Genomic DNA, 14,014 nt, shown 5'->3' with positions numbered 1-14,014 from the left:
CATGTGAGTGCCCTTTCCCCATTCCAATGAGGATGTGTTGGAGGGAGAGGAACCAAAAAATAAATTTGGAAACAGAAATAAAAATTTAGGAAGTATTATGTTATCTTCATCCTCATTGCACTGATAAAATAGAGATGGGTCTGGGAATTTCATAGAGAAATTCCAGAAGTGTTGGAGGTTCATATATTCCTGCAGAGAGGATGATGGAGCTGCCAATATGTGACACCAAACATGTGGGCTCAGAATCCCTTCTGGGCTGAAGAAATGAGACCTAGAGGACTGATTTCCTGTTGAGAGTGTTGAGATATTGTGCAGGCTTACTGGGTGTTTGAAGTTACATTGACTACTTTTTAACTTCATATTAAACTATTAATATTGTTTTGAAGAGGAAAAAAATATGACACATTTACAGCTAATGTTTAGGGAAACATTTCTTCAAGACTGGGCGAGGTGCACAATAGCTTCTGTAATTTTATGTTCTGGTTTTTTTCAGTTTTCATCATAATAAATGTGTTTGCATATAAAATTTTTTTGGAAAAGGACCAATATTATACATAACTGATTTTACAGAGGGTAGAGTAGGTTTAGTTTAATGCTTATTTTATGGCTTTGATTGTTTTTTTTTCCTTCTACACAATTTGACACATGCAGTTGAAAATAAATATTAGGTGTATTGGCTTACATGGAAAAAAGGAAGTTGGCAGAACACTTTAGCTCATTCTTCCCCCATTTCATGCAGGGTCTTGTCTTTGGCTGAGTTAAGACAGGCCTATATTTCCTTGCTTTCTATTCCTTGAAACTCCTACATTCACTCTTTGTTTTCTTGTCTTGCAGAACGAGCCTCTGACTTCAGGTTATCATGGCTATCCAGCAAGAGACAATCAAGTAAGTGTCTGATTGCAGTAAATGTGTGTGTCCCTGCATCTCTGTACACTTAGGTGTGTTTTGTCTGACAGTTTCCTGGCTGTCATGTTATGGGGTGAAAATAGTTTTGTTCTATTGTGGATTGTTTGTGGAGACATATGTGATTAATTGACTGGGGTTTTATGGCTTCCAGCAATATGTGGCAAGGTGCCTGGTAAGGGGTTAAATATCATCCACGTTACTAACAGCTCAGGAAATTCTTGATACTTAAAAATGTCACAGCTTAGAATCCCTGTCCTAAGCTCCCAGTGTATCTCCTCAGTGTTAATGAATGTAGATGTTCAGTGCCAGTACATGCTTGGCCCTGTTTTATACTTATTGCTGTAATTCTGGCATCTGGGGAGCAAAACAACACTGAGTTTTTGTGAGAGTCTGCTTTGCTGGTGGAGTAGGGAATGACACGTCCTGTTGGATTGTTTCTAATATCTGTGAACTTGTCTTGCATTCCTTTCATGTCCTGCAGGGCCCCTGCCCCTTGCTCTTATTCAGGATGTGTTCCTACAGCAGTAAAAATTACACTGTTCAGTGCACTGCATCTGTAAGCATTCTCTTGCCTCCTGACAGAAGACAGAAATCCCAGTTGATGAATTTGCACGATGGAAGGAGGAGATGCTTTGGAACAAATGAAATTTAATGGTTGTAAGATAGAACTGTCACACATTAAATCTCCCTTCTTAGAATGAAGTTTTTTTCAGTGTTCTGCAGTGCTACTGCAAAGCAGAGTATGAACCAGTGTAGCAGGAAATTAATATGCACGGAAAATCAATAATGCAGCACATTTCAGTAATGAGCAAATAACAAAACCAAAATCAAATTCTTTAATACTCTCAGGTACTGCTATATAAAGAAAGTGATTTTCATCATCTCTTGATGAGGTCTGGGTATATGTAATAACAGCTTAATGGGGGATGTTTTTATGAAGGAAGTACAGCATAGTGCAGCCTCAGCAACTGAAGAGCTTAAATCTTTGGTGCCTGGTATGTGAGTAAGAGTTTATAGGAGGAAATTATTCAGAATGTCTTCTGGGATATATTGAACTACTAACTAGCACAAATAAATACTGCACACTGGGATGCTGTGAGAGTTGTGTTCCTACTCTGTCCAGCCTAAGTGAGGTAAGCTAGGCTGTGAGGCAGAGCCAGTCACATCCTTAAAGTGGCTCGTATCTTTTGGCTTTCCCATTCTAGTAGCACCTTCTGTACATTATTGTGGTGCTTCACTTTACCTACCCTTTTAGGGGTGTTTTGATACCTACCAGTGCATCCCACTTCACAGGTTTCCTGTTTCTCATCCCATAAAAACTCTTCTGATTTGAATGTCCAGAACTTCTATTGCTGGCAGATTGCTAGATCAGCATGGGTGGGCATGGGAAGGTATACTACAGCCAGGATGTGAAATGAGAATTACAGCTTGGGTAGCCCTGGGGAGCTCTATATGGGTGAGCATGGGGAGTAATGAATGCTAGCAAGTGTGCATGTATTTCAGGTGGCAGATAGCTTTTTCTTGGAGGACAAACAGCTGCAGTTTAACTTGTATGTTTTCATTTAGCAAATGCTTGTAAAAATATTTTTTGGCTGTTTTTTGTTTAATTTGGTTTTTCTTCCTCCTCTCTGACATTTTGATCTGTAGTAAGTATTTGTCCTTCTGTCTTGCTTGTGTCCCTGAAGCAGCTTAAATTCAGATCTGGTTTTCACTAATGAGGTTTCAAGGCTTTTAGCTAATCTGATTGTGAGCCTTTAACTTGATAGCAGCAGAAAAAGAACTCTTCTGTTGCCACAGGCTGGGAGATCAGCAATGGCTGATCCATCACCTGCTTTTTTGCACTGGGAAAAGAGGAAGTGATGTGGGAATATGTGTAGGGGTCCTAACCTTGTAACAAAGTAATCATGAGATACAGGAGCAATTGTTGGATTTCCTCACATTAGGAACTGGATTTGAGCTGGTGAGGGTAAGTCAGTGTATCATGCTCGTCCCCATTGCACTACTTTACTGTAAGTATTTGTACTGTGGTTTTTTCCCCACACTGTTCTCTTAAGGAGGAGTAACAAAGCAGAACTTATTTTTAGGGTTTTTCATCCTGTGACCACAGTAGTCAAATTCTGCTCTTTCTTTCACTTTATGTAGCATCCTACTCCTCCTTCATTTGTTTGAATGCCTTTTTCATCCCTTCAGGCTCTGAATGCTGTTAAATTGCTGGCTGCAAACCTTTCACTGTGCTGTTTTTACACCCTCTAGTGGTTAAATCATACCCAGATGTTCCAGATTATTGGAGTTTTTATTCCTGCCAGTGGAAATCTGTGATTGGTTTGAGTCCTCACTTTGGCCACTTGGGAATGCTTATGTCTCCAGAACAGAGTTTATTTTGTATCTTTTCCCGTGTACTGAAGCATTCTGTTGTCACCATGCACGAGCAGCAGTACTGAAGCAAGTGAGATGGGGTTCATGTTGAGGCTCTTCCTCACAGAATTCTGGTGTTGTGTGATTGCTTTATGATAACCCAAAGCTCTGGGTGGTTGTGCAGCCCCCTTGTTCCTCCTCTGCCCCACCAGCGGGCCAACTTGATGGACTTTTTGTGGCTATAGGTCATAGGGGAGCATGTGTGCTAAATCATTATTGTATAAGTTTGCCTAAAAAGGTGCTTTCTGTTGCTGAAGTATTGCACTACTAGATCTATGTTACACTCCCGTAAGGAGCTGGAGAGCTCTCTGAGACTGTTCTCAGAATTCAGGGTTTGCTCTGTGGGTGCCTAATGGCCATTCAGGAATGGCAGGATACCCTTTCTTTTCCCAGAGCTAGGCTGATGGCAGGGACAAAGCCCGTGGTAAAGGGAAAATGACAGAACATTGGTGTAACATAGTGTAACATTGCTGAGATGAGAACTAGGTCTTTTGGTGAGGAGAGCGTATTCCCTTGGGACTATTCAGTTTTTCAGCCCTCTGTTAAGTCTGCCAACAAAATGGTATTTCTCTTTTTGTAATGCAAGCGCCTGCCTAAAATGCAGTGAACCAAGACTTCTTTGCTTCATTTCCCGAGCTGTGACAAACAGCTCTGAGGTACTTTGAGCTGGTCTCAGCATGGAAAATGACTGGTACAGCTGCACTGATACAGCTTTTACATACAGACAAACTCATCAAGAATACATATTCTTCTTCCAGAAGGCTGTTGCATGCTGACTGTGCCAGCTCATTTTGTATATAGCCAAGGCCTATATTATATTGCTCTAGTGCTTTTCATGTCCAAGTGTATTAGACATGATATCTGAGATTTGTTAGAGTGCTGAATACTGGCACTTCCATGGCAGAATTTGGCAGCTGCACAGAATAATTTTGTTCCCCAACAGGAAGCAAAATGAGCAAGAACACCTTATTTAGCTGCCACTAAAGGGAAGAGAGGAGGAGAGAGAGTTTATGGAAGCAGGAGGTAATTGCACACACCAGAACTGGGTCAGGATGTTAGAGCTATTATACCTCTTCTGTTATGGAAAGTGATCCTCAGCTATCACAACGGGTTAGGATATTGGTTTGAAGCCTCTTTTAAAAGCTTGTACTTCCCTAAGTACAATTCTTAAATCAAACTGAACCATTGGCTTGGTGCTAATGTGGTGGAAACATCATTACCTATCACAAGTGACATTTCCTTCAATAGCTTAATTTCAGTGGCTGGTTTTCCATCTGAGCACTCCTAGGCCTGACCTGTTGTTCTCCTGTATGTAGATGAGGCTGCAGCCCAAGGTAGTGGCTGCCTATGGCAACTGCTAGGAACAGCTTTACCAGTATCCTCTCAGTTTTGAGTTCAAGCTTAAGGTGTAATGCTGTTAAATCCTCTCCAGTTGTCAGCCTTTCCCCTGGCTCTTCACTCCCTTGCTGCATTGGAATATCTGACGGGGCATCGCCGGCTCCAGGCGGATGTGAGCGCTGCCTTCCCTGGGCCACAGGCTGGTGAGGGGAAAATGAACAGCAGTGGTGGCAGCCTGTGAGAACAGGAAGCCTCCCCGTTGCTTTTTTCCCTCCCTGTTTGTTTTCTTTGCCCAGTCCTTCTGATGTGGGGAGTTTGGCAAGGAAGACCTTTATCCTGAGATGAAGGGTGTGTGAGAGCTCTCATGGGGAGGCAGGACAGCGGGTCACTGGGCTTCCTGTTGGAGCTGGCTGTACAGAGGCACTGCTGCTCATCGGTGGTCTTTTGGCAGCAAACGGCAGGGATCTCCACACAGAATTCAGAGGGAGAAACCTGTCCTCCCTCATTTGTGTGGTCTGAGACTCCTTTACCTATCTTTTCTTCTTCTCCATTATGTGGATGAAGTGTGAATTTGGGAATATTTCCACAACTTGATTAGCAACTAAGTGGCCTAGCATTGATTAGGATATCCACACAAAAAATCTCTTGGTTTAGTACCAACAGACTTGAGATGCTCTTGCCATGAAGCAAACAAAAGTCATCCTGGAGAAAAATGGTTTGGTCACTTGTTTGTTTTCACTTGTACCATGATAGCACCAACCACAGTCTCTCTAGTGCCCTGCTTGATCATTTTTGTAACAAAGACTCCCTGTCTCAAAGTTCAAATCTAAATAGTCTTCCTGAAAAGTTTTAGTTTTTAATTTGCTTTCCTCCTAGTAACTGACCATGAAAATAAAACCTCCAGTGTGTATATTATGTGGCTCTGTAACCTGTGAGGTGGTGGCAATGGAAGTGTAAAGTTATTCAGGAGCTAGAAAGGAGCATTGTTTGTGTGGATTTGGGTTGTTTGTTTCTTACACTCTTTGTTTGAAAAGTGTATTTAATACAAATTATTAAACTCAGGGGCAGAGGGAGGTTCTAGAGAGGCTCAAATAAAGTCTTAACACCTTGCTCTGTGAGTAAATAGCCAGGACAACGATCAGGAAGCTTCTGAGATCCTCCAAGTAAAATGGAGAAGACCAGGCTTGGTGTTCCTAGTACTTTTAAAGAGTCCCTCTTGGCTTGAAAGCAATCAACCTGAAATCTGGGATGGGACCAAGCTAATGAGGGAAAATTACACTAAGCACTTTGCTTACGTTTAAAATTAGGTGGATTGGGGTAAGTCTGCCAAATCTGCTGCGTCCTGGCTCCTACAGCCCCTCTTCAGGCAAGCAATGAAGTGTTTCCACACTGTACTGGACAGGACTGAAGGGATATTCTATTACTGACTTAGCTGCAGTATCCCATAGAAAATAATGAGCTTCATTTCAGAGAGTGTAGTCTGGGCAAAAATGTCCAGTGTATTCAGGAGGTGAGAAGCATCTGTGAGGTGGCTGCACACAAAGGGGTTCAAGAGTGTGTAGGGGGAGAACTGCTGGGATGGTACTGCACTGTGAAGCTATGCAGAGTTTGGGCCAGTTCAGGTGTGCTTATGGAAAGCCATTTGACACTGCAGGAGGGAAGGAACCTGAGAAGTCCTTTAGCAGATTGCATCCCATGCTGCTTAAAAACTCACAGTACATTCAGAAGGTAAAAACGTGTTGAGAGAGTGAAGAGAGTTAAGTTAAAACAAAGTAAATTTTAGTATCTGAGAAGGAAGATAGAGAACAGAATGTTTAGCTAAAAACTGAAGGAGGAGTTGGTTACAGATTAAAGTTTAAACAATTAAGGATGAGTTGGAAAAGCAAGATCTGCGGAGACTAATCTGGTGATGCATCTCCCCTGAACCCAGAACTGTCTTGATCAGGGACTTGCTAGATCACTTGAAGCATGAAGAAGTGGTCCCTTGTTTTCTCATGCCAGACTATATCCCTAAGATTAAAAGGGGGTTAAAAAAGTTATAAGGGGGATTAAAAAAGTTGTAAGACACAAACCACCAAATAGCTTAGCTTGTTATAAACCTTCTGAAATTTCACTCTGAACCAAGTCTGTGTACTTATATTAGCCTCATTTCCCCAAATCTCTCCTTTCCTTTGTTTAGCAGATTTCCTAGCATCAAACCCCTTAAATAATAGAGGAAGCACAATGTCTTGCAGTTGACATGAGTCTTGCAAGTAGATCACTCTGGCTGTATATTTATTCCCCTCTTCCCTCATGTCTGCTGCCTTTCTAATCTCTGAATACAAGGCACGGAATCCTTTCCTTACAGAGCCCTGAATACCTTCCAAAAACATATCCAGCGAACTCCATTGCCAGTGCATGCCTTTCATAATCAATAACAAAAGATTGTGGAAAAAATGTGGAAATGTGGAAAAAAGTTGTAAGAGAAGAAATAGTTAAGAAGTGCACCTAATTCAGAAACATGGGAAGACTTCCTCGAAGTAAGCTCCTTAAGACCTATAAACAGCTTCTCAAAGGAAGTAACAAATACCTTGCTGATGAATAGTGCGGCCAAAGCTCTGGGGTTGTAAGGCGTTGGCAGGAAATGGGCTTGCATGATGTAATACAAATTCCTTTCATGTTTGAGTCCTCTGATTCAAGCATTTTCTCGTCTCTGCTTAAGGGTTAAAGAGAGGAGACGTGAGTCATCCTTGGGAGATACCAGGAGACCACTTTTTCTCCTGTGGTGACCATATGAGTGTTATTCCATGTCTTATCTTAGAGATTCCCAAGCCCATCAGTTCCTTTGGCAGGAGGGACAGCATCTTGGTTAGATTTTCCCTTCTGAATGATTACGCCAGAGTGTGGCGTGTGTGTTAGAAGTAGTCTGGATCAGTTGTAGGACTAAAACCAAATGGTGCAGAGAAAATGGCCTGTTGATAGCTATGATATCCTATTGAGGGCATGAAAGCAGCTATTCCGGGTCAGACAGAAGGTCTCTGCCTTCCAGTGTTCTGGCTTTGACAGTGTCTAATAGCAAGTACTTAAAACAGAGGGAGCAGCGCCAAGATTCGGGGATACTTCCCCTCTGCTGTGCTCTTGAAGCAATCCTGTGGCTTTGGGATTTCCTGGCTATGGATTTTTATTCTTTTTTAAAGTCACCTGTGATAGATTTTTTTCTATATTGAATTTCTCTAAATGGTTTCGGAGCCTGTCTAAACCTTTGGCATCCACAGCATCCTGTGGCAACAGCTTCGTACTTTAGGTGTTTTTTAATGGGGAAAAAGTTCTTCCGTACATCACTAACTTAAAACTGGGGTGGTTTTAAGGCTCTTGGATGAGGGGCACTTGGGGTCCTCAGCATATACATATCTATCTATTTATCTTATCTAGATATATATATAGATAGATAGATAGATATAGATCTGGATATAGATACATAGACATAAATTATTTTTTTAAACCCACTTGAATAATACCTGTGCAGCTGTTATTTCTAGGTACCCAGAAGTGCCACAGCACGTTGCTGCTGGACAGCCCGCGCTCTTGGGAGCCAGGGCTCTGTGCTGTGCGGTGCCAGGGGGTGCCCGCGGGCCGGGCGGCGCTGCGCTGCCGGGAGAGGGCTCTGTGCCGTGCCGTGCCGTGCCGTGTCAGGGGGTGCCCCGCGGGCCGGGCGGCGCTGCGCTGCCGGGAGAGGGCTCTGTGCCATGCCGTGCCGTGCCAGGGGGTGCCCCGCGGGCCGGGCGGCGCTGGCGCTGCCGGGAGAGGGCTCTGTGCCGTGCCGTGCCGTGCCAGGGGGTGCCCCGCGGGCCGGGCGGCGCTGCGCTGCCGGGAGAGGGCTCTGTGCCGTGCCGTGCCGTGCCAGGGGGTGCCCCGCGGGCCGGGCGGCGCTGGCGCTGCGCTGCCGGGAGAGGGCAGCCGGCGCACGGCCAGCCCAGCGCTCCCCGGCCCGGCCCGGCCTTGCCCGCCGCCTCGGGCTGCCCCGCGCAGCACAGCCCGCCGCACGGACACGGGGGTCGGCCTCTGGCGTCCCGCAAGGGTCTGGGGGTGATTCCTCATGGGTGCTTCTGGAGCGGCTCTTGTGGGCGAGGGAAGCTGTGTTTAGAGGGATGGGGAGAGGGCAGCCCCTTCGTGCGTCCTGTGTCGCCGTTTGGTTCGCTGAAGAATCACGGTGGAAAAGGTTTCCACAAAAGCCTTTGATCTGTGAGCAGAGGCAGATCCGTGAGGGTGGTTGGAGGAGGAGCGCTCAGAATAGCCTTGCTTTTAGAGGGGAGCCCAAGCAGGCACTCTCCAGGCTTTCCTGGCTGGAGCAGGATCCTGGCCCGAGCTGGTTGCTCCAGAGGGAGGGGGGCTGCCCAGCGCTGCTGGCGCTGTGAGAGATGGTCCCTCCTTTGGGCAGGGGCTGCCGTGCTGAGTTTTCCCCAATGTGCATTCTGCGCATCATGAAATCGCACAGCTTTCAAGTGAATGAAGAGGATGTGCGTGAATAAATATTATTCTTGAATCTTAATTTTTTTAAAGGTGGCTAGAGATCCCAAGAGATTCAGTTGATCAGTGCAGTTACAGAATGTGGAAAGATGCTGGAAAAGATCAGATGCTTGTGGTCAGATCCTTTACTAAAGGAAATTAAGCCAACAGCAGACATACATTGCTAATTTTTAAGTGCTAATCATGTCAGATCAATTTTGGTTTTTTGTTTGACATGGCAGCAGGCCTGGCAGACAGAGAAAGCTACTGGCTTTGGACATAGTCCAACATGACCTTTACATAAACTAGACAAATGAAAGGTGAAATTAAGAAGGGGCTGAGCACCTCATTGGAAAAGCGTATGTGAAACAATTATATCATGTTTTTCTGTGTGTGTGTGTCTGATCTGGAGTCTTAACGTGGTCTGGCTTGCCTGCTCTGCTGTTCTCTAGTGCTCATCAAAACTGAGGGTAATAAAACAGTGACTGAACATATGTATGTGCAGGGCCTGGCAGCCTTTGGAAGGTAGGATTAGAAATTGGAAAGATCACCATGAATTCCAGAAATGCCCTGAAATCCAACAGTGTGAAATTAAACAAAACCAAGCAGTATTAACAAAAGGAACTGTATATACAGTATAAAATGGAGACTAACTGGCTAAGCAGTAATATCCAAGGAAAGATCTGGGGTAATAGGAGATAACAAACTGAGTATGTGGTGCTGGTTTTTGTAATCTTGAAAACCTGGGATGCATTTCCAGGTGTGTCAAGTAAACTGCAGAAGACAGTTATTCTTTGCAGCTTAATACAGCAAGTGGAGCACTGTGCCTGCTTGTAGGCACTTCAGGACGTTACACAGGTGAAATCTAGAAAATGTCCAGGGAAGACCAAGAAAAGGAGGCTCAGGGAGCCTGACATAATAGGAAAATACCAGGCTTGTTCCTTCTTTTAAAATCGACAGAGTAGAAAATATGGAGGATGGGGATTGATTATTTACTATGTCCATTGAAGACAGCTTAATTAGTATCAAGAAAGGCTTAAATTGGATATTGTGGAGTAAACCAACATTTTATGATTCAATGTAGTGAAGTAGTGGAAGGGTAATTTAGGGGATCAGAGTTCCAGTTTCTAGGAGTCTGTAATAACAAGTTAGGAAATTCCTGATGGATGTTTGTCTAAACATGCTCTGTGCTGTCCCTGAGCATGGAGGACCTCTTGACTCCCTTGCCCTGTATTTGTGTTATTTTGTGACAGTTAAAAGCGCTGACATTATTCCACAGCCATATGACTGCTCTTTCTCTGGTTTTTTTGGTGTTTTTTTTTTTGGTGTGTGTTTAAATTGTAAAATAGGAGGTTCCTCTGCTCCTATATGATCTTGGAAGTGCCCAAGATCCTTTCTTTGTGACAGCTGCCTCAGCTCTGTTTCTTCCTGAGCATCCTTATTACTCAAATGGTGTGGGGTATTCAGCATCTCTGAGTCAGTCCTTCGTTCTGTCTCAGTAATATCTGCTGTGTATGGACCTTGAACTGGTCTGATGTTTTGATTTCCCTGTAAGCTCTCTGGTCAGATTTCCATTATGAATGTGTTTAGAAGAGAGATCATTATTATTACTCTTTAATTAACATAAACAAACCTGTCCTTGCTGCTGTACCTGCATGAAGAAAGGAGTGAGAGGATTGAGGAGGAGCATTTGCTCAGGCTGGGCAGGGAGTGTGCCTCTGCCTGCCTGCGGCTGGGATCTGCCCCTGTGTGCCTTACACCAAGCACAGCTTCAGCAGGACCCCGAGTGAATGAACGGGATCGCTCTCTGCTCTGCTGGCTTCTCCTGCATGGTGAGTGAGCAGCTCTGCATTGCCTGGGCAAGGATGCTGTGTGCAAGCAGCCTGCCTCAGCCAGCTACGCAGATGCTCCCGACAATACCTGGTGGATGGAAGATGATTTCATTCTTCTTAGTATTAAGGGAGAGGTATTTCCAGCAGTAGCATAATGTTGCTCAGAGTAGGCATTTGCCAGATGGTTTCAGCTCCCCCGAGGTTTTGGGATGTGAAAGGGAAGGGGCCAGGAACACACTTTTGATTCATTCCATTAGTAGATTAATCGGCACTGTCCTGGCTTAATAAGTCTCTTAGATTTCCCAGTGGAAATGGCACATGTAATTCTGCCCAGGTCACGCTCTGCACCCCTGTGTTGGAGCTTTCACAGCAAGATGCTGTGCTGCCGCAGGCAACATCTGCAAAGCAAGACTGGGGGTGGGAGGGGGCAGGTTTTCTGGTGGAGGGAGAGGCGAGAAAAATCTTTTTAGTGGAAACTGTTAAATAATGCTTGTGGGAGTGAAATAGGTTGTGAGAATCTGCTTGAATTCTGCATTTTGGTGGGGACATACTTAAAACATATTGCAGTGATAATTTGATGTTAGGAGGCTTTTTTCCCCCTTCCCCCCTTCCATTCTATATTAATTGCCAGCTAGATTGCATTTTCCAGGAAGTCTGTGATTAGAGGACAAGGGTGCTCTTCCTGATAAAGGTCAGAGGCTGCTGTCTCCAGAGGCTGTTGATAAAATGATGAGAACTGTCTCATGGATTTTAACTGAAAACCTCAGCAGATACTGTGCTGTTATTTACCTGGGGGTGAGGGCAGGCAGTCCCCCATGACCTGTCTCTTCCCACCTCTGTTTCCAAAGGCCAGCCAATTGTTCAGTGCATTTAGTTGCTGCTGCTGCCCACACAAGAGGTTTGTAGCTCATGGAGTTTTAGGAGGAATCTGTGCTTTTAACTCTTGCTGCCTTTGGATTTCAACGAACTGCACTCTGATGTCACAGCAGCATCAAGCTGGCTTGCTGCCAGGCCCTATAAAGGTTTAGCAATAGGATTGCATCTCATGAGACCCACTGAAATTCCTTTGCAAATGGATTTTGTTGAGGAGACACTTCAGGTATTACCAGCAAACATGTCTTCATGTTTTCTAGTCCATTGTTCCTGCTACACCTGGCGAGCATGGGCTACCCTTTCTTACAGGTCAGGAGGACAGCAGCGGCTTACATTGGCAACAGTTTGATCCTCATTTTTATTTCTAGGGCACCTGTCACCCTGGCTCCTTGCCATGGTCTCTCTAAGCTAAAACAGTGCTGCTCATTTCCAAGTGCTTGGAGAACAACATCTTGTTTTCCAACCATTTATGGCAGCTAGCTCCCATCATTTGCGGGGTCTGGAGGAAGACTGACAGGGGCCAAAGGAGTAAATGTCATGAGACTCGAGCTTTCTGTTGAAAGCTGAGATAGAGATATTTTACATCCCGTGGTATATGTAGCCAGATTTAGGCTCCTTGGTATTTCCAGTAGAATGGCATTTCAGAACTGGGAGCTGAACTCTGACAGCAGCGTTGTCCCCAGTTGCTGTCAACTTCACCCCAGACAGAGAACTGCTGTTTTTCTTGAGCAGCTGCTGCTGCAAAGCAGAGTACGAGAAAAATGATCGTCGCTGAAATAATTTGAAATAGACAGATAGAGCCAGCCATCTGAATTTTACTCAAGAATTAATCTAATCACTGTGTAATATGTTCTTACTGGTTTATCCTACCTAAAGGGCAAAGTTAACTACATTAAGCACAGTTTGGAGCATTTGATTTCCTTCAGACTTAGACTTTGGATGCAGCTGACTATCTGTGTACGAATTTCGAGGTTTCTGGGTGTCTCTAATCCAGTTTGTAGTGACATTACCATTAGATAACTATAGAAAGGCCTTTATCTGAAAGGGAAACTGCATTCTTCAGGTCGCACAAGGATGAAAAAAGATTGTTCTGGTCACTGTTGCTTTCTGGAAATTTGGGAACAGGGAACAATTTAATGTATTGTTGCTTTGTTATCCAAGTGAGTAGTTTCTCTAGCAGTTACAATACTTATCAGATGGCACGTTTACACTTCAGAGCTTAAATCTGGATTCAGATAAAATAAGACTATATTGCACAGAAACTAGGACACAATAAATGCATGTGTTGACTAGCCATAGTTACTTCAAACCATTCATTTCATCTAAACCAAGTGAGTTGCTACTCATTCAGTCTGTCTTTATTAGAAAGGGATTGGAAGAATAAGGAGGTCGCAATTAATACCTAATGCAAGAGTCTGATTTTGCCAGGATTTGATCAGAAAATGCCACAGAATGGAATTCACAGTACTTTTTCTTTGGGTGTGGGGCTTTTAGGTTTGCCTTTTGTCATGGTTGCCTGTCAGAGAAAGAAGGGAAGGTGGATGAACCTTAACGTGAGGTGTTTGAAGGTCACAGTATGTGACCTCACAGACTGCAGTGATGCTGAATATCAGATCTATAGCCAGTCTGCTCCTACGAAAGCCAAAATCCTCCTGATTCAAGTACAATCATTGACACATATGCCAGTTTGTTGGGACATCCCATGTGACAAAGTGCAGGTGTTTTCAGTACTCAGTGCATGTGAGATCCGTTAAATCATAGGTTGGTATTTATCTGAATGCCTCTTGGAAGTCCCATATGAAGTATATACACTGAAAAGACTTTGAAGTATAGATTCTCTCTTGTTTATAAAGTGGGAGACCAGTAGTGCAGTTAGTCTTTACACACACATGCTTTTCTAAATAGTCTTGTGCCCATAGTTCCCCTAGGGACCAGTCAGATGGAGGGAACTGTTTGCTGCAGCCGTGAGAGTAATCCAGCTAGATAGTGGTGGCACAGGTATGGTTAAAGAGTGCTTTGCTCAGAATGAGATCAGAAAAAGAATTGCATTTCTGACAACTGACCTTTGCTGATCATTGTGAATTGAAGTTGGGGATATTATATTCTCTAACTAAAATTTTCCGGTAGCTTTTCTGTCATCTTGAAATCTTTCTCTGTTTTATATC

The 14,014-nt window shown here is 44.0% G+C and overlaps 1 protein-coding gene across 13 annotated transcripts in view; it reads left to right on the top strand.

The window, feature by feature from the left end:
• RBFOX2 (RNA binding fox-1 homolog 2) overlaps nt 1-14,014 on the top strand; it is a 170,484-nt gene that overhangs the window by 34,287 nt on the left and 122,183 nt on the right. For 11 of the 13 annotated variants that reach the window (XR_012579996.1, XR_012579997.1, XR_003380731.2 and 8 more), the window contains exon 2: nt 835-885. The exons of the other annotated variants lie outside the window; for them this stretch is intronic. Coding sequence is in view for 8 of the 11 variants with exons in the window: in XM_074539327.1 (XP_074395428.1) it covers nt 835-885 (51 nt within the window). In the remaining 3 variants the exon portion in view is untranslated. The remainder of the gene's footprint in view (nt 1-834; nt 886-14,014) is intronic. 13 annotated transcript variants of the gene reach the window in all.

Source organism: Zonotrichia albicollis, chromosome 4 (genome assembly GCF_047830755.1).
Source record: "Zonotrichia albicollis isolate bZonAlb1 chromosome 4, bZonAlb1.hap1, whole genome shotgun sequence".
Classification (NCBI taxonomy): Eukaryota; Metazoa; Chordata; class Aves; order Passeriformes; family Passerellidae; genus Zonotrichia; species Zonotrichia albicollis.
The sequence above is the reverse complement of the archived record's forward strand: the minus strand, read 5'-3'. Positions and strand labels throughout refer to the sequence as shown.